This window comes from Arachis hypogaea, chromosome 9 (assembly GCF_003086295.3).
Source record: "Arachis hypogaea cultivar Tifrunner chromosome 9, arahy.Tifrunner.gnm2.J5K5, whole genome shotgun sequence".
Taxonomy (NCBI): domain Eukaryota; kingdom Viridiplantae; phylum Streptophyta; class Magnoliopsida; order Fabales; family Fabaceae; genus Arachis; species Arachis hypogaea.
The window spans coordinates 117,436,496-117,455,895 of NC_092044.1; the positions used below are offsets into that span (position 1 = coordinate 117,436,496).

Below are 19,400 nucleotides of genomic sequence, written 5' to 3' on the forward strand. Positions count from 1 at the left end.
AGCATTCGAGATATAGTTAACGATATAACTAGATTCTCAGCACTCGAGATATGTGTATTATGGTTTAGAAGTCTGTGCACCTAAAATATATTAGAGAATAAGTCTATTTATAGAGTCCATCTCCTCATACATTTTACAGACCAATCTCTTCTTTCTGATGGGGAATAATCAATTCTTCTTTGTTGTGTTTATCCCAATGGGATAGTTAGACACGGTGATGAATGAGTGATTTTTGAGTCTCACAAGACTGCCATGTTGCACACTTACCGGATTGATAATGTGAATGCGCTAAAGACGGTTATGCTGAGCAATCTAGGGTGTAAGTACGAAGGAGGTTGGGCGGGTTGCATATAGATTTCTACACGCCCTTCCGAATGATGGATTTACCAATAAGTTATTTTGAATTGATGGGGATCAGCATGTGAGGGTAATGTTCGACGTACATGCACGGCTAATGCCGCAACATGTGATGGAGTTGTATGCTGTGGTCCGTGACGTGGTAGTTGATGGTGGGTCGTCTCCTTCTACTACTAAAGTTGTGCTGCTCGAGGCGACACCGATCCACTATGCCCAGCCTCATGATAGTGTCGACGAGGATGACAATAAGGGCGATTCAACTTATGTTGTCGGGTCCGGGTCATCAAGCGATACAGCGTCCGAAGATGAGTATGTGCCGGAGATTCCCAGCGACGGCGGTGCGTCAATTCGATGGATCACATACCTGTCTGGCACCTACCATGTCTCAGGATCATACTCAGCTGGATAGTGATTTGATTTGCAAAGTCATGTTACCTATGATAAAGACTGACTCGTCGGTGTCTATCCCAGTGTTGCAAAGTGCTGTGCATCAGAGTTACCATTCTAAGCTCTCGTATCGAAATGTGTGGATGGTAAAGCAGAAAGTGATTGCCAAGATCTATGGCAATTGGGAAGAGTCGTACAACAGGATACCTGCGCTCTTACAAGCTTTGCAGGAGTGCCTCCCAGATACTATTCACGTACATTGTTGTTCCTTATTACAACGAAAACATGGTTGACGAAGAGTGGAGTCAGTTTGATAAGGTTTTTTAGGCATTTCCTCCATGTATTGAAGCGTTTAAGCGTTGTAAGCCTTTTGTATATGTGGACGGGACATACTTGTACAAAAAGTATAAGGGCGTGCTTTTAATTACTGTGGCTCAAGACGGTAACAACAATATTCTTCCCATAGATTTCTCATTAGTTGAGTTTGAGACAACAGAGACATGGACGTTTTTTCTCTCGAATTTGAGACAACATGTTACTCCAAAGCCAAGAATCCTTATCATATCAGATAGATCACGGGCCATTTGCACCGCCATTAACGCACCTCACAGTGGATGGCATCCTCCATCAGAATATCATGTTTACTGCATCCGGAACATGGCTTCAAACTTCAATTTATGGTTCAAATTGGCCGAGGGTAAGGGGTACCTTGTAAATGTTGCATACAGTCCAAGCAAGGAGTGTTGCGATTGATACTTGGATGCTTTGGGTACACTATCCGGTGAGATGGTAGATTGGGCTCTTCGTTTCAGGAAGGATTTATGGCTGCAACATTGCGACGAAGGTCAACGGTAACGAACCTATCGGAATGCATAAATGTAGTGCTAAAGGGAATGAGGAATCTTCCAGTAGCTACGATTGTTCGGGCAACATATGAGCGTTTGCAACAGTTATTTGTGTGTAGGGGTCGCGAAACACATGCTCAGTTACAGGGTGGACAGATATACTCACAGTGGCTGTTGACATCTATAGATTATAACAAAGAGAGCCTGCCGATGATGCGAGTTACCCATTGTGATCGTAGGGAATCCGTGTTCAGTGTGAAGGAGCTAAAGCCGGTGGATGGTTAGTCTCAGACTTCATATCGCATTCGGTTGAACGCGCGTACATGCGACTGCGGTCTATTCCAGTCATTGCATTACCCATGTTGACATGTCCTAGTGGCATGCATAGCTGGGAGCATCGAGTGGGGTCATTTCGTCGATCCCGTGTACACGATGGTATCTGTATTCAATGTATACGAGAGGAAGTTTCCGCCGATACCAGATGAGAAGATGTGGTCTCCATGGTACGGTGCATGCCTGAAGCCCAACCCAATCATGCGACGGAAGGCATCGGAAAGACCAGTATCCACTCGAATCTGGAATGAGATGGGTGCCGTTGAGCGTGCGGAAAAGAGATGTGGGCTCTGCCATGAAAAAGGTCACACTATACATGGATGTCCTAATGCGCCGCAATCGGATCCATGACAACGCATATAGTTTAGGGTTTAGGGCTTTGGATTGCAAGTTTGTAAGTTTCATGTATAATGAAACAATCTGTGTTTTTATCTATTATGTCTATATTTAATGTGCAATGAAACATGTTTTCTTTATGACTAGTGTAGCTGTTACTCATTACTTTCGTTGCTTTCATACTAATTTCAATCATTAACGTTAAGAATGCATCACTAGTGATCTCGATACTGGCTAATACATAGTTGTACATGAATAAACAACTTACAATATTTTTGTAAAAAAGCATACACCAAAATGGATAATCAACTAAAGTCATACATGAATAATGAACTAAAAGAGTCATGGAACATCCCCAGTCGCATCTACAATTTGGAACATGTCATCGATGTTTATCTTAATATCAGATCCAATGTTGAACTGGGTCTGGTTCCAGGCGGTGTCATCAGCCGAGTGGTGATTGGGGATGGAGGTACCCAACATAAGCCTCCTATCCATGTCGGCCTCATGGTCAACAAAGAATGCATCGGTGGAAAGCTCTACATGTGCAGCTGGAATGTCACCCTCAAGTATATTCTCCTGCCGTGCATACTCAGCCTCTTCGTCTAACAACTGCTGGTCTCCCTCACCGTGCTGAGGATCTCCACCGTCCCACCTGACACACTGATCGCATGCCCTCCGTGTCGGTCTCCGGACATCATCGCGAGGTCGCCTCCTCGCCCATTGCCTCTGATCTAGGCATCCTGTGGTACTTGTAGCTCATCTCTCTGACCAGGAGCCGCAGGGAGGATATCGTCTAGTGGGGTTGCTACTCTGGGATTGGCAAAGACCTCTTCCCCCGAGAGAAATCTGACTCTGCAAGCCTGCTGCCACCAAGTAAGGTACTCATGTGTCGGGCGAAAGTCCGGACGGCCGTTGATGGTAACCAAGTGATGTGCCTAGTAACGGCCCCTGAATAGATCGTACCACTCATGGTGCTGCTCGGGCCACCATGTGTCATCTCCCCTGGTCGTCTTGAAAAGGTAGTCATCGACGTTCACCGGATCCACTGGCTTGTGTTGCTGCCCCCAAGTTGCCTCTTCATTCTGTCAACATGATGAAACTCTACAAAGTGAAAGCAGACGATAGAGACAATAGCCCTCCATGTATAAAGCTCTGCGTCACCCATAAGTCAGTCGGGTACAATCTGACGTAGCTGGATATCCTCGTAAGGTGCACACCAAAACTGTTCACATCAGGTTAAAGTACCTTAATTATAAATGATATACCAATGCATGAAAAAATACATAAACCAAACTCCATTATACCTGGTCAAATGTCAGTGCATTGATGCGACGACGTAGACACTAGATCTTGCCATCATGACGATCTCTACTTTCCTGTCCTAGCCCTGCCAACCTATGCACAACAAAGATAGTTTAACGAAATTTAATTAATTATATTTCATAACAAAACACGTGTTCAATGTGTACTACTTGCTAAGTTAAAAATTATTTACAATATATACGTACCTAGAAGCAAGTGGGAACCTGACGACGTCGTATCTCACCGGACTAAAAGACGGGAACCTATGGTAGATCCACGAGACAAGGAGCGGCATACACCCTGTAATGTCCATCACATCACGCAATGCCGCGGTGCACAATGTGTGGTAGGTATGACAGAGCAGTGCAGATCCCTATGGTAACTGGCTGCAACGATCAAAATCCTCTAGCAGTGGTAGCCATCTCAAAGGCACAAATGTAGCAGACTTGTCCATGAACAGAAACTCCCCAAACAGCATCATCAAGTAGCATCGGGCATACTAACAGAATGTATCTGGGGCTGCTCATCAGGAATGTGTACAATCCAGTCCCTAAGCCAAGTCATCCTCAGCCCGAAAACCTGCTGACCTCCCTTTGGCTGTGGTGGCGGCTTGGCGCCTAGTAAATCCTCAATCCACTCCCATGTCGGGTGTCCATGCTATTGCTGAAAGTCTGGTACAACCCGTAACGCGCTCTCTAGCAATGCGTAGACTAACGTGGTAGGCAACATCCTAGAGCGTAATACTGGTCTCACCCCATGAAAGGTGGAACGTGTGGGTCTCAAGTCTCCACTGCTTGACAAATACAGAGATAAAAAAATTGTCAAACATAAAATTCCTCAACTCTATTGCATGTCCAAATCCAGCCTCCGTTATACAGGGCAACAAAATGGCCGGCAGCGAGAGACCCGGGATCACATGACATGGCAACAGTAATCATGGTCTTTGTAATTTCCAAAACATTTACCAGCGCATATTAATTACATCTAAACCATTAATTGTTGTTAAACATTACTAAAACTTATAATCCACCTAGATAATCATTTATGCTAAGTGTAACAGATACCTATTTATTGGACTAACAGGTTAAATGAAAGTTACTTATTTTATTTATTTAACTTAACTCACAATTAGGTACCTATTTTATTTATTTAACTTAAGTAATCACAATCAATTATATAACGTATACATCGATCCTAGGTATACCAAAGAAACCAACGTAGATCTTCTAATTTTGTCAACTCACTATACCTACTCCATTAACTACGTTACTAAAGACTAAACATCTAAATTAATTATTCATTATCAATAAAAAATGGGTTAAACCACTAACCTCAAAGTCTAAAGCTCCAGCTACATGTCAAGTAGCATTCAGTCTGTTGATATCTCATTCGCGGACATATTGTCGGGAGCCATATTTTCTGAAAGAACTCGAATTCACTCGTCTAGAAGGTCACAAAAATGAAAAAATGGTTGTAATGCACATAATTTCCGGATGATATGACTTATATACACATGCGCGTTTATCTCGGATGCAGAGCCCCCATCCACGATAATTGCTCTTATCTAAGATGCTGAGACCCCCATTGCGCATATCTTGAATGCTTAGTATCCGACATCAGCCCATACACATATCCCGGATGTACCCAGGCCAGAATGTGACTCGCTATGACCCTATCACAGCACATCGTTAGAACATCCGAGATATGCCCATTTTGTAATTACTCCTTCAACATCCGAGATATGTCCCAAGATACATTTTTGTAATTACCTCACCGTTTATTCATTTTTGTAAATACTATATTTATGTAATTTAAATAAAAAAAATCCACTATCTACTTCCTTAAAGATGTGTATATATTTGTAATGAATAATAATTAAAAATATTAATTCATTTTCTTATTTTTTAAATAAGCAAAAACTGAATATATGTATATATTGAAAATATTAAAAAATAAAATAAAAAAATTTAAAATTAAAAAGGTGAATTAGAACTTCAAATTATTTTTCATTTATAATAGTTTGCATCTATTTTACAACTTTACTTTCTTAAAATACGTATGATAGGCTTCATTGATAAAATTATCCCTTAATAAAAGTATTTTGGAAAGAAAATGTAGTAAAAAGACCATGTAATAATCATAAAAGTATCAAATTGTACAGTTTAAAAGTTCTAATATATATATATATATATATATATATATATATATATATATATATATATATATATATATATATATATATAATATTTGAGGGATCAAAGCTTCACGTGTGAATGAAGAAACTATTACTTCATAGTCTTAGAAACTTGTAATATAACAATACTTTCTTCTTCTTCTTTTTTTTTTTTTTTTTTCTGTCCGATACTTGTTTTGGAGGACGGTTATTTCTGTTTTTTTTTTTCATACACAATATACAAACTCACTCACACGCATTATTTTTAATGTGAAAGGAGAAACAGCAACAAGCTCTTCTAAATAAATGTAGTTCTATTCAATTGTGTAAAATCCAATGGTATAGTATTTACCAGTTTTTTTTTACATGATCACACTATAACTAGATCATAAAGCTGCTACTCTAGCATTTGGAGAAACAATATGATTCTTGTAATTTACATAGTTGAATCCGGAGTGAGATTTGCATGAACATTTGCTCATAACCACCATTGCTATTGTGCCTCATTAGGAATCCCCTTATATTTGCTTTCTGCCCTAGCATGAGCAATTATTAAAGTTCTAAGCAAACTATCCACAATATCCTAGTAATGGCGAAGTAGTCGCCAATACAACATTACTAGCTACTCGAGTTGAAGAATGTTATAACATTAAAAAGGGCAAGTGCCATATTAACTAATATTAATTCCAAATGTCAAATGTTTAAACATCATTGTAAACCAGTGCTATATACTTGCCTGTCGCCATGACGTACCAAAATAAGGTAGACAGGGTCTTGGCAAGAGATCTGGAACAGCTGCCACACAATGTAGGTGCTTGTAGCAGCGCTGATAAAGAAAACAATGCTTAGTTTGAACTTAATTTTATGATTGATCAAATAATAGTCGAAATAAAATTAAATAAGGATCTTGAGTTGTAAAAATTTCTTACTATATAAAAACGTGATACTCTCAGAAGATAGGATGATACAAAGAAGTGTGAAATATATAAAAACAATGCAAATAGATGATGGAATCTCTACTATAATAATCAAAGAGGTTAAAATTCTTGATAGAGAAATTTTCTAATGAGTAATGACAACTAGTTTTAATCACCAAGCAAGAAGCAAAGCTAAAGAACTAACCTGCCGAAACATATCAATAGAATTATCCAAAAAGCTGCGTTAATCCAACTAGATTCCTTGTAGGCTATCCAAACCTGATATTGTATGAATAATTAGTATACTCAAGTTGACTGAAAAAAGTGTACGGTAAACTCAAAATTTTTCTTTAGTATTCAATACTGATTATGTGATCGTGCTGAAACATTTTGATTTCAATTATCCCAGAGTTATTTAATGGTCACCGGCCAGTAATATTTTCACAACCATCACAATGACATGGCCAGTGTTCCTGATATAATTCAAGTCTTTTTTATTGAAGATGCAAGATTCACTTGTTAATTCAAATTTCACTTGTACTCTTAGAGATGGTTGGTTTCTTCATGTATAGGCTAAGACCATTAAGTTTAAACGTGTGTGGGTATGCTTCTCACTCTCCATTAAAACTTTGCTTATGAAAGTTTAGATTTCCCTATTAACGTAAAAATGTGTAAAACTGTGTATATTAACAGAAGTTTCTATGATCTCTCTTTTTGGACAAAAGAAAACAATTTAAAGAGCCTCCTCAAACCTTAAATCCTTCAAGTTGATGACGAGACATTTAGATTTTGTATAATTTATAGAGCCTGTGATATGAGGATATACAAACTTACTGATATAGCCACAACATTGATATAGAAGTCGACTAATGTTGCTGCCATCCACCTGCAAATGTTGGAGCATATGACATTCACAAAGAAACGTAAAAGCATAAACTTTAGAGATAATTTACTACACTGAGCTGCAAATACACTTGCATATCAAGCACAGAAAGCGTATGCTCTGGCCTTGAGAACACTAATTTAGGAAAATAATGAACGTAACAAACTTGTATATTGCAGCATTTCAAAATCAATGTTGTTCATGATGTACTTTAATTATGCATAACCCCTCAAATGTTTAACAACAGATACATTTTGCTTGCAAGTATGTATTATAACAGAAAGAGTTGACTACAAAAAACTGTGACCAAGCTTGAAAGTCGAACGTTTCAGAATTGTGACCAAGCATTCATTTATTAACAAATATCATGACTTATATTGACAACCATGCTTATGTATTATAACAGAAAGAGTTGACTACAAAAAAGAGTTCACTGTTTCATGCTTATGCTCAACCATGCTTATATTGACAAAAAGTATCATGACTTCCATAATGAAGATCACAGCAACAAATATGAAGCACTTACGGAGTTAAAAGCTCCATCCGGAAAGGAGAACCATCAGTGACAAGAGTGTACACTATAGTTCCAAGCATGAAAACACCCAAGATGCCAAAAAGGGCTCTTAGAGCCACAACAAAAGAATTCTTCCTTTTTGGTTCTGCAGCAGTAGTCCTATATGACAACTTCAGAGTCAATCAGAGAACAGAGAATAATATCCTAGATCATGATGAAATTGGAATATCTAGAGAAAGACCAATTCAAAAGGATAGCAATAGTTTACACAATTTGAATAATAAAATTTAGTGAGAAGAAAAACAACAACATCTAGTTACACCCTAAAATTCATTTATATATAAAACCCTTAAAAAACACCATAGAGCATCACTAGTTGAAAGGTGCATATATTTTATTTGCTTCTTTCACATGAAACAGGCTTCACAATTTGTTAATCAAACTCAAGAATTCTAATAATCTTTTCTTATTATGAATAGAATAAGACATCAGTATAGCGAGAATCAGAAGCAAGCAACTTGGTCAAACCCCATATTAAATAACTAATAAAAGATGTTGAAGCAGAAACAAGATACAAGCTGGGGTAATTCCATTATAGGCACATGAAGAGAAAATCTGATTCTATAGTTGTGTTTCAATTTACATACTTGTTTGGATTCCGCAACAGAACATAATACATAGGATCCTGTGAAGATTCTTGAGGTGACAGCTTCAGAAATTGTAAAACAATATAGGAACATGTAGCAATGCTGGAACATACAAAAAATATTAGTGAGAATAAGTTAGCACTTCCGAGACTCCATTGAATGATCATAAACAATTATAAGAAACAACCACAAACTCTTGATCAATCTTAACTTTTATCCATATAAACACCATTGCGTTGTTCTAATAATATGAAGTCTTGCTGAAAAGTAAGTATCATCTCATAGCTGAGATATAAGATCGAATCATAACAGATAGTGGTACCTTCCAAAGCAGATAAGGAAAATTATCCACAGAAATGAGCTGATCCAGTTTGATTCTTTGTATGCAACCCATACCTGATATGATTGACAAAGGTGGAACTTCTTAGTTTTCAGAAGTGAATTTTGAGACTGAGCCCTAAATAAATCGGCAATGTTTTAATTAGATTATTCAAAATCACAAGCAGGGTTCTATAGAAGAAAAGCAAAGCACAATAAAAGACTCTTCAACAGGTATTGGTATTCCATGGATCATTATATACATGATGCTTTTGAGTTGACTTACCGCCAAAGCTACAACATTGATATAGAAATCAATCAAAGTTGCTGCCATCCACCTGAAAAATAGAGGCAAGAATAGAAGTTTGATAATTAATTAGCAACGACATAAAATTCTTAGTAGATTGATGAAAGATTATTCTCGAAGATTGTAAATTGCAGGCAACAAAATCAAAGTAAGATTTTGAAAGAGAGAGAGAGGGATTATTACGGGGTGAGAAGTTCTTTGCGGAAAGGAGAACCATCGGTGAAGAGAGTGTAAAGAAGTGTGGCGAGCATGAAAGCTCCCAAGAGAGAGAAGAGAGTTCTGAGAGCAACTGCAAGTGAACGAGTGTTTTCCGCCATAGCCTCTAATCGTTGTTAGAGAAGAAGCGAATAAGAAGATGCAAAAAGAAAATGGTAGAAACATGGGGACCTAAGGAAGCCACGTTGTATGTATATTAAACAAGCATGCATGATGCATATATCAATTTAATTTAAAAAGGAATATTCAAACAAGCAAATTAGCTAGTTTAAATAACTAAATTATAACTCAAATGGTATAATCTCTTCGTACTCAACTAAAAGATTATCCAGTCTCTTTATTTTCGGTAAAAAAAAAAACTATATATATTACACTTATTTTAGCAATTAACCACTCATGCTACATGTAATTGAGGCAGTTGTAAATTTCATTCTAAATTGATAGAGTAATACGGACCATAGAATTCACTTTTAAGTTTTTAATGAGGTGAAAATTCACGTGCAGTTGACTTCATATGAAATTAATAACTAAAAATTATGAAATTAATAATTAAAAATTATTAGATAAAAATTTAGTCAAATCATTTAGGTACATCCTCAATTATCAATCGACTGACTGAATTTCCATTTTTTAACTATCTCACTCCATAGTCCATAGTGATTAAAATATACTAGTGGCATAGATATAGGGTTTTAGTGTTAACTGTTTATCATTAGTGAATTTAGTTTTTTTTTTTTCAATTAATGCACGAGTATATTAATTCATCACAAATGTGACCCAAACGTTAATTATTGTCGTCCAGTAACGTTTTTTTCTTCTTTTTTCTTATAAAAAAAATAAAATTTAGAATTTACGGTTTATAAATTATATAAATTCATTTGGAATATAATTTACTCACTCCAAATGCTCTAATTCATACTCTGCGTGTTATCCTTCAACTTAGTATATTCATTGCTTTTACATGCCGAAAGTGATGTAGCCATTCTACTGAATGAAACATTTCCAATAGTGGAAGCTACACTTGACACAAAGTCAAACACAATTTACTCACAGAACCATAGCATACAGTATACAAGAAGGAATAAATATCACTATTTGAGCAAAAAGAATTTGAAGAATTTGAGCCACGACATTAGGGGGAGGGGAGTCCGTAAAATTATTCATTGTTTCCATCTCAGCATGCACATCCACCCCTCTGTTCATTCTCTGGTGTAACAGCTTCAGGAATCCCTTGAAAATATCTGCACAATTGAAATTGAAACAATTCAGAAGTTAATTTAGCAGCTATCTGTCAATATCTAAATCTCCAAAAGAAAGAAGGAAACTTATTTAGTACAAAAATGTCTTCCACAAAACCGATGAAATTGTATGGAATCACACCATCATATGTATCTGTTCTAATGGCGAAAAAATGATACGGCATACAACAGGAAAACTGGATTCTGAGAGATCTGTCTTTTTTCTCTAAACATAAGATACTGAATTGTACAAATAACTAATGTTTGGAAGGCAACAGAATTTCAGATACCAATAATAAAATGGAGCTCAGAGGTCAGAACACCAATAGTTAGAAACAGAATTGTACAAACTACTAATGGTACAGTTCAGGAATTTACAGAACATACCAATAATACCATGGAGATCAGAAAGAGATAAAAAACTTCCTCATAAATACTTTTCAAAGATCCTAGGTTAAGGAATCTTCATTGCCTCTAAAGGTGAGGACGAAACATCAATGTCTTCTTCCATTACAAGTTCATACAGTCAAAAGTACAACTTAATAAATTAACGACAATAGTCCTATGATATAGTGTTTGATCCATGCCATAGATATTCAACAAAGTTTTACATTGGCTTTTAAAGACCCAGCAGAGCCAGTCAACATCCTCTTTTATCCAGATTGGGACTGTATGTAAAAAGTTTTCAACAAGTTCTAAGCATGGTTATTATGCATTCATCCAAACTCATCAATTACATAATAGTGGTGACTTGTATTCATATGATAATGTACAAATTCATACAGTAATCAGCAAGTCCATATCTTTCAAAAGCAAAACTTACATGTCCTGCTCATGTTCATTGGCTAGGGCAGTCTTGGCAATACAGAGGAATGCAGCATCAACGTTGTAATCTTCTTTCGCAGACGTCTCAAAGTAGGGGATATTTCCTTTTGAAGTACACCAATCCTTGGCTTTCTTTTCAGATACCTGCTTTTAAGATAATTAGTCATTTATGCATGAGATGAGGAATCGTGAATCTGTAATTAAACTTGCCTACCACTCGACTATTCCCACCATCAATATCTATCTTGTTTCCAAGCAATATAAACGGAAACTTCCTCGGGTCAGAAGGATTTGCCTGTCTCACAATAAGAATACAAGTCTTAATAGAACATTATTTGTAAAAAATCTAATAAGGGTGAGTAATACGTAAGAAAGTGAGACAAATCAAATCACAATGCATTTCGCAATTCTGTATCCAGGGAGATAGTGCCACAGATAAAAGGTTATGAAATGATGGAAGAATGCAAGTAAACTAACAATGTCTGAAAACTGTGTTTCTTGCCCTAGGTAAAGAATCCGGATTCCCCATGTTAGACTACAAACTACAATCATAATCATAACAATATGCTTCCAGTATATTACCAGAAAATCAAAATGGAGTCCTACCATTTTCTAATAACCACAAAGTATAACATCGAGAAAATATTACAAGCAGAACCCAATATGGATGCAGTCATGAAGGACAACAAATGAAACTATCATCCAGAAAAAGACAGGAAGGACCTGCTTGAGAAACTCCTCGTGCCAATTGTCAAGGGTATCGAATGACCTCATTATATTCACATCATAAACTAGAACACAGCAATCCGCCCCTCTATAAAATGCAACGCCAAGACTTTGGAATCTCTCTTGCCCCGCAGTGTCCCATATCTACCAATCAAACATACAATTGAAATACACACAATTTTCACATAATATATATAGAGATTCAAAAATACTATTGAGAAAGAAAACAAACCCACTTGAAGAGTGACTAGTCTGTCATCAATCTGGAGTTCTTTAGTTACAAAATCAGCTCCAATGGTTGCCTTATATTGCTGACTAAACTTCTTGTGCACATATCTATGTAAGTAGTTAAGGTTCCAAAGTGGATAACTCAAGAAAAGGAAATAACCATAAATCTTTTTTGACAACTTGTCCAAACAGAAAACTAAAAAGTCTACAAAATATGTTGACTACTACTTCCTAATACTAACTTCTTGTGCACACTTACTCTTAGCGGTCAATAGATGCAAACTCCAATAATAAAATAACCTTATTATCATCAAAAGGACCTCAAACTGAAACCTTATTATTTCACTAAAGCAATAATTTAGATAAGGCACTGTGTGAATGTCATGAAACGTGCACTAGTACTCTTAGGTGATACGTTTACTTTCAACATAAAAAAATCATATATAAGACTAGTCATTTTTGGAATAATTTCGCGTAACTAACACTAACACGAATTAGAACTATAACGTAAACAAATAGTTAAGTAAATTAGTCAAATAACAAATCAAGCATAATAACGCCAAAGGTGCAACAATGTAACAGGCGAAGGGATTCAAGGACGAAGTGAAATGACACAGACCCTCCAACAATAACGCATGAAATTACCAAACAGCAATGGAATTGGGAGAAGAAGAAGAAGGGGCACGTGAGGATCAGGATACTGATTCATCAATGAGGTCTTTCCCACCCTAACAACGAAACGAAAAGGGCTTGTAAAAACTAAATTTTTGGATGCATTTGAGGGAGGAAAAAAAAATATGAAGAAAAGAAAAGAAAAAAACCCTAATCCTAGAAAACGTACCCGCTATCGCCGAGGACGATGACCTTGAGCAAGGTTCGTCTGCGCAAAGACATAGCTGGTTACGGTAGGGACCCAAATCGAGGATTGACGTTGAAGCTCGTTATTGTTGTTGCGGGTTTGTGTATTTATGGGGCGATTGGTTTCAAGGTCAACTTCGTGCAGAAAAGGGAAAAAGGTACGCCATTTTCGATCTGTCTCTGCACTATTCACTTCAACTGCTTTGAAAAAAAAATTACAGCCAAAAACGATAATAAAATAAAATAAAATAAATAAAAGTTTACTTTATATATGCATTTAAGAATTATTTTTTTAAGCTCATATAATCATTTATAATTGGTCACCAAAAAAACATAATCATTTATAATTAACTGCTTCCCCTGCTATTCGGATAAATAATCTTTCAAAATCATCTATATTAGTATATCCAATATTCTTTCTGGGCTCCATCTATATCCAATAATTAATAGAATAAAGTAATTTTTTTTGAAGGTGAAGTATATCACTATCACTATATATATTATAATTGAATCCTTATCCCTATATTTTTCCCTTTTTTTATTTTTACCCTTTTTTAATTCTTCAATTGCAATATTGCATCCTACAAACTATAAATTTATCTACTATATATATAAATAAGGTTAGAATTAATTTAAAAAAAAATTAGAAAACATACACATGTGTGTATCAGTGTATATACATATATGAAATGAAAATACAGATATATTTATAAAATTATTTTATAATTTTTAAAATTTTAATCAAAACTATTAATTAAAGTAACAATAATTACCATCTTGACTATTTTATTATTATTTCAATTGCACATTTCTAATATTTTTATATGTTCTTTAGAATGAAGAGAAGAATAGCAACATAATCCTTTTTCCGTACACAGCAACATAGTCTATTTTGATTTTTGATACATACAATCATCCATCTAATTTCATATATGATATATGATGATGATTTAATTTTATTTTTTTCTCAATTCTACGAAGAAAAAAAAAGAATCATATTCTTTTGTTCCATCTAACCTTCCCCAATCCCCCTTCTCTCAAACTTTATTAGTATATTATTAATACCAGCAAAATTTATATACTTAAATTTTATAATTAGCTAAAAAGAACATCGATATTGATTAAAATAATTAAAATATAAAGTTTAGATTAAAATATTTACTTTGAGGAGAAAAAAAAAGGGTTTTGTATTTTGTATTAGATTTGAGTGTGAAGCTTAATTGCTCATAGAATCATACTCATCTTCCACGTTCAAAAATTCAGAATTCAGATCCGAGCGTTACGACGAAAACTTATATAAACTCCATGGAGGAAGAGAAAGCACCCTTGATCGGAGAAATCGAGGAGGTAGACGCAACCGCCACAGCCCCCACGACGACGACGGATGAGGTGTCGCCGAAGAAGCAGGTGCGGACGAAGGTGCCGGAGGTGGAGATCCATCTGTACCGGCAAGGGAAGGGACCCATAGCGGTGTTCAAGTCGAACCTTGGTGGTTGGGAACAGGACCAGCTGGAAGTGCGTGAAATTCTCGAAAAGTACGGACTCAAATCCATCTTCGTCTTTAACCCTCAGTCCGGTCGCGGCGTCCCTATCCGCTTCCACCGAAATGGGAGGTCCATCCTCACTTACCACGACGGTGCTACTGTTTATGTTGATGGCGAACCTAAGGTACCCTCTCCTTTCTGAGTGATTGCTTTGGGATCTAACTAAGAAGGGAATTTGATATTTTTGTTTGAGTTTAATGCTTGCTTTATTATTATGTTGGTAACAATTGGGGAAAGAAAGGATATTTAGCTGTTTTAGTGTAACTTGTAAGATGAACAATCCAACCACACGAAACTTATATTCAGATCGGTTAAGACAGGGATCATCCCAATTCATCAATCCAAGTAACAGAACAATGAAAATCTACTTTTAAGTATGGTGATGAGAAAAGTACTTCTCCATAAACAGGATCAAAATTGGAAGCGTTCGCAGTAATTTGGAGAAACTATGGTCAAAATTCAGAATAGGGAGAGGAGAACTGGAGAAGGTTCATAGAGTAGGCTGGCCATACCACACTAAACATGTTACATGCCCTTCTCTAATTAGTTTTCCCTTCTTTCTAGTACACCATTCCTTAGAAATTGTGCCTATAAGTCTATAACAATACTCATTGGAATGAGAAAAAAAATAAAAGCTCATAGGTAATGGATGTAAGAAGAACCTCAAATGTGTTTCATCCATTTGAGGGGGGAATTCAATAGTTTGAATTCGATTGGTTACCATAAGGAGAAGAAACACAGATTGCGTTGGTCTTTTGAAGCTCTGAAATTTTTTATATATACATTAGGGCGAGTATTTAATACCTTTTGGTATCTTACTATGAATAAAACTATCCAATTTTTTTTGGCTCATGAGTTGTTCTACCTATATTATCTATCAGAGTATAGAGAAGAATGTGTATAGCCAACATTCACCATTAGAGGCTTCATTGAACAAGCAATTATGTATGAAGGTAGCCACAGAAATTTATGTACTTGACCTTAAGGACCAAAAAACAATTTCTTTTTTTCGGGGTTTTAATGAGAAAAATACTCTTGCAAGCTTTCTCTTAACGTGGGATTTAAGATTCATCTATATTATGTCATATGGACTCGGCACATCTTTCTTCTAGGTGTGTTTGTGTGTTCAGTTTTTTTTTTTTTTTTCTCTTTCAAAAAAAAAAGGGGGTGCTCTATACATGTCTATGTTGGTATCTTTTTGGATTGCTTATGTGGTTTTTGTGCAGTTGATCCATTCCTTTTTGGACTTTATCTTTGTTGAATAAGAAGGATGGAGGAGATGATGAGTTTCCTATGTCCAAGATAAAACCTTTATAAGATATAGCATTCTTTACATTTTCTAGATGGATGCTTTATGTCAGTGGTGATAGGAAATATAATCTCAATATAGACATGATACATGATAGGACGCAATGGTATTGTTTGATCTATGTAATCTACCACACCTACTTGTGATTGATTCTTTATGTAAGTGGTGATAGGAAATAAGATTCTGAAAATAAGCAATGCTTAAACAAGCATGGGGACTTAAGTATCTCTATAGTTAAATGCACTCTGAGGAACTTAGATGGTAGTAAGGCACCTTGTTTCATTTCTTATTAACTGAGGTCCGTCAAACTAAAGGTGTTTCTCTTCTGTGTAACCTTCAATTGCAGGACTCAGTACTTAAACCAGTGACCAGGATCTTGATCGGGGTGCTAGTAATAACATTTATGATCGCGCTAGTTTCAAGGGACACTCCAGAATGGATCAAGAAATATAACATCTTTGGCACAACCTTCTCTCCATGGATACTGGCTTGTATAGTGATTGTTTTCACCCGCATGAGGAAGAGAACTAAAGATTTTCTGAAAAAGTATGGTTGGTGAATGGAAGGGATGGATGCTTTTGTGTAAGGCTTTTCATGCTTTTCTGTTTATGCTTTCAGTTCTTTCACGAAGTTGACATTTTTTACGATGAAATGTGTCATCACCAATGGTATAGGATAAATGTCACGTTATCTGATGATACTGCATAATAGTTGCTCTTGTTCAGCAAGCATACAATTGTCCATTTTTGTACTACTTTCTTTTTTGTTGTTATTTTTTTAATCCTTAGAAGTATATCTGATGAGAGTGGAAAAACGATTGTATTTGGGGTCTGCATCTTACATTAGGAATCTTACTTATGAGCCAAGTTACGATCTGGGTAAGCAAAAAATAAAACAGATAATCGGTTCTGTATTTATATCATGCAGCCAAATTATTTGATTAGAATGGCGAGAATTCTGCTGAATGGATTATAATTTATAATAAATGAAAATGAAAATTTTCTTAACTATCTCTCCTGGGTTTAATATTCACTACGGAATGGCAATAGAACTTGTTTGCTTGAGAGAGTCGCCTACTTTGTACCTCTCTTCGAGGGATTAGTCATTGGACTTCCGACCGACTTGATGGATACCTGGTGCAAATTAAATAAGTATTTTATATATATATATATATACACACCAGCGTAATGTATCTATTTGTTCTTTTATTTACTATCAAAATAGTAAATTTGTGATTAGTCAAGATAAAAATCACCTTACACTATGATTAAGAGGATTTGAATCAATGGAACCAGTATATCTTACGAGGATTTGACCTTAGAAATAAAAAAAAAAAAGACCAAGAAGATCATCACTGCATGAAACATACATTCATCGTTAAAGTAAAGGCAATAGAAACATGAGAATTGAGGGCCGGAGATTATGGTGTTCCATGACTTGCAGACAATCTTGAGTGTCGTGACGTTCTTTATATTTCAGCTATCAGCTCATCTAGAAGGACTGGTGGCGGCGGAGGAAGGCGTTTGACGGCATTGGCTAAGTTGCTCATTATTCTTTGCAACGGTGCCACACAACATCCTCAATAGGAGCCAGTGCGTATGGTAAGAGGAGGACGATGGGCGATGACTGATGATACGTAAAGCATCATTATGTGGTTCAATCATACAGTTTGTGCCTTTGGTATGAAAGGAGAAATGACCTTTTAAACCTTTGGTTCAATTTTAGTGTGGATTCGGATATTGGGTCTTTGATGTGGTACTACCAAGAACAGGCGATGATTTGGCCACTAAATTGGCAGAGAAAGAAAAGTATATCCCAGCATGTGTTCAAATTAATCTAGAATTACCGATGGTTAAAAAGATTATTGTTGAAAGCGTTCCACATGACGTATAGAAAAGACCCAAACGGGGGCACCGATGCCCGCAAAATCACATCCATCTCTTCAAACAAAGATTGCAATGGAAACTTTTGATTTTGGCAAAGTTTTAGGAGCAAATCAAGGAACCGAATGATTTGCATGGAACTCACGTAGATTCATCATGCGTTGGAGAAGAGGTGGGATGGCAGCATGTGATCCGTAAAGGTAAGTTCAAGTTAGGACATAAGCCCATTTTCAAGGTCCAAGATAAAGCTAAAACCAAGTCTACTATTTCATTTAGTGACAAGCCCAAATTTCAATCTTCTCAATCAATGTGAAAAGAAAGTGCGACTCCCTCTCTTTGAGAGAACCCCAAAGCTGCATGAAGTGGTGCCGGGGAAGGTCAGGAGAAGGTGGTGCCGCATGAAAAAATTCCTCTTGAGGTGGGTTCTTCGAATTAGAGACCCTCTATTCCTTTTTTTTCTTTGCTTATTTTTATTATGGATAGTGTAAATATAATTGTCTAAAATATTTTGGGACTTCGAATAAGTTGGCCTGGGTTTATTGTAGGGAATTAGTTAAAAAGTTTAATTCTGTTTTTGTTATTGTTGTTGAAACCCATCCACCTTCCATCACTTGAAGTCTTTTTGGGAGCGTCTTGGGTATTTCCAGGTTGGTCTTGTAGAAGCTGTGGGGGCATAAAGGAGAAATTTGGTTCCTATCCTCCTTGCAGGGTGCTAGTTGTAAAATGATTGATGTTTTTGAGCAATGTCTGACTGTTGATGTTCAGTATGACAATTTAACTTGGAGGTGCAATGGAATTTATGGCAGCTCCCAATTTAGTAATAGAGTCCTTCTATGGGATAACCTTGTTTCTCAGTCCTCAACTTATCATAGACCTTGGAATTTTACTTGGTGATTTCAATGAAGTTTTTTACTGGTATGAAGTTAAAGGTTGTCATTTTTCAAGCCAACAAGCAAACAAGTTTGTTGAAACTCTAGGTGATTGTAGACTCTTTGATCTGAAATTGATTGGTAAGAAGTTTCCTCGGTATTGCTGCATTTAAAATATAAAATTATGAGCTGGCTCTCAAATTTAGATTCATGTACCATAGAAAAATATTATTTATAGACCTTAGTAAAACAAAAATAAATATATAAATTATTTATTATTAAGGCAATTTTTTATTATGTACAGTGATTACGCATTATAATTGATAAGTAGTTTAATAGTGCATTAAATATTGATTTGATATAATTATAATGAAGATATGTT

The 19,400-nt window shown here is 36.1% G+C and overlaps 4 protein-coding genes and 1 long non-coding RNA gene across 10 annotated transcripts; 2 read left to right on the forward strand and 3 right to left on the reverse strand.

Annotated features, from left to right (window-relative positions):
- Positions 1–794: 794 nt before the first annotated feature.
- On the forward strand, positions 795–1,497 carry LOC112709603 (uncharacterized). Its single transcript, XM_072202206.1, has 2 exons — positions 795–998; positions 1,150–1,497. The coding sequence occupies exons 1-2, from the start codon at positions 795–797 to the stop codon at positions 1,495–1,497; spliced, it is 552 nt and encodes a 183-aa protein (XP_072058307.1).
- An 898-nt stretch (positions 1,498–2,395) lies between these two features.
- LOC140175393 (uncharacterized) lies at positions 2,396–5,235 on the reverse strand. The gene is made up of 4 exons (XR_011866131.1): positions 4,895–5,235; positions 3,770–4,353; positions 3,566–3,656; positions 2,396–3,483 (listed from the first exon to the last, which is right to left on the reverse strand). It is a non-coding gene; the product is annotated as an uncharacterized lncRNA (long non-coding RNA).
- Positions 5,236–6,032: 797 nt separating this feature from the next.
- Positions 6,033–9,729, reverse strand: LOC112712490 (uncharacterized). 6 transcript variants are annotated; one of them, XM_025765391.2, is made up of 9 exons: positions 9,506–9,729; positions 9,302–9,353; positions 9,020–9,093; positions 8,698–8,799; positions 8,063–8,220; positions 7,488–7,539; positions 6,859–6,932; positions 6,490–6,562; positions 6,033–6,267 (listed from the first exon to the last, which is right to left on the reverse strand). In XM_025765391.2, exons 3-9 carry the CDS (start codon positions 9,089–9,091, stop codon positions 6,139–6,141), a joined length of 660 nt encoding a protein of 219 aa, XP_025621176.1. In that variant the 5' UTR covers positions 9,092–9,093; positions 9,302–9,353; positions 9,506–9,729; the 3' UTR covers positions 6,033–6,138. The 6 variants fall into 6 exon arrangements, with proteins under 6 accessions (XP_025621176.1, XP_025621172.1, XP_025621175.1 ...); XM_025765387.3 differs by having other exon boundaries at positions 8,063–8,209; positions 9,506–9,724; XM_025765390.3 differs by having other exon boundaries at positions 6,033–6,272; positions 8,063–8,209; positions 9,506–9,724.
- A 698-nt stretch (positions 9,730–10,427) lies between these two features.
- LOC112712492 (ras-related protein Rab7) lies at positions 10,428–14,666 on the reverse strand. The gene is made up of 7 exons (XM_025765393.3): positions 13,397–14,666; positions 13,257–13,283; positions 12,564–12,663; positions 12,325–12,471; positions 11,816–11,896; positions 11,600–11,745; positions 10,428–10,779 (listed from the first exon to the last, which is right to left on the reverse strand). The coding sequence occupies exons 1-7, from the start codon at positions 13,447–13,449 to the stop codon at positions 10,713–10,715; spliced, it is 621 nt and encodes a 206-aa protein (XP_025621178.1). The 5' UTR covers positions 13,450–14,666; the 3' UTR covers positions 10,428–10,712.
- A 52-nt stretch (positions 14,667–14,718) lies between these two features.
- Positions 14,719–17,273, forward strand: LOC112712493 (uncharacterized). The gene is made up of 2 exons (XM_025765394.2): positions 14,719–15,081; positions 16,613–17,273. The coding sequence occupies exons 1-2, from the start codon at positions 14,719–14,721 to the stop codon at positions 16,823–16,825; spliced, it is 576 nt and encodes a 191-aa protein (XP_025621179.1). The 3' UTR covers positions 16,826–17,273.
- Positions 17,274–19,400: the final 2,127 nt, after the last annotated feature.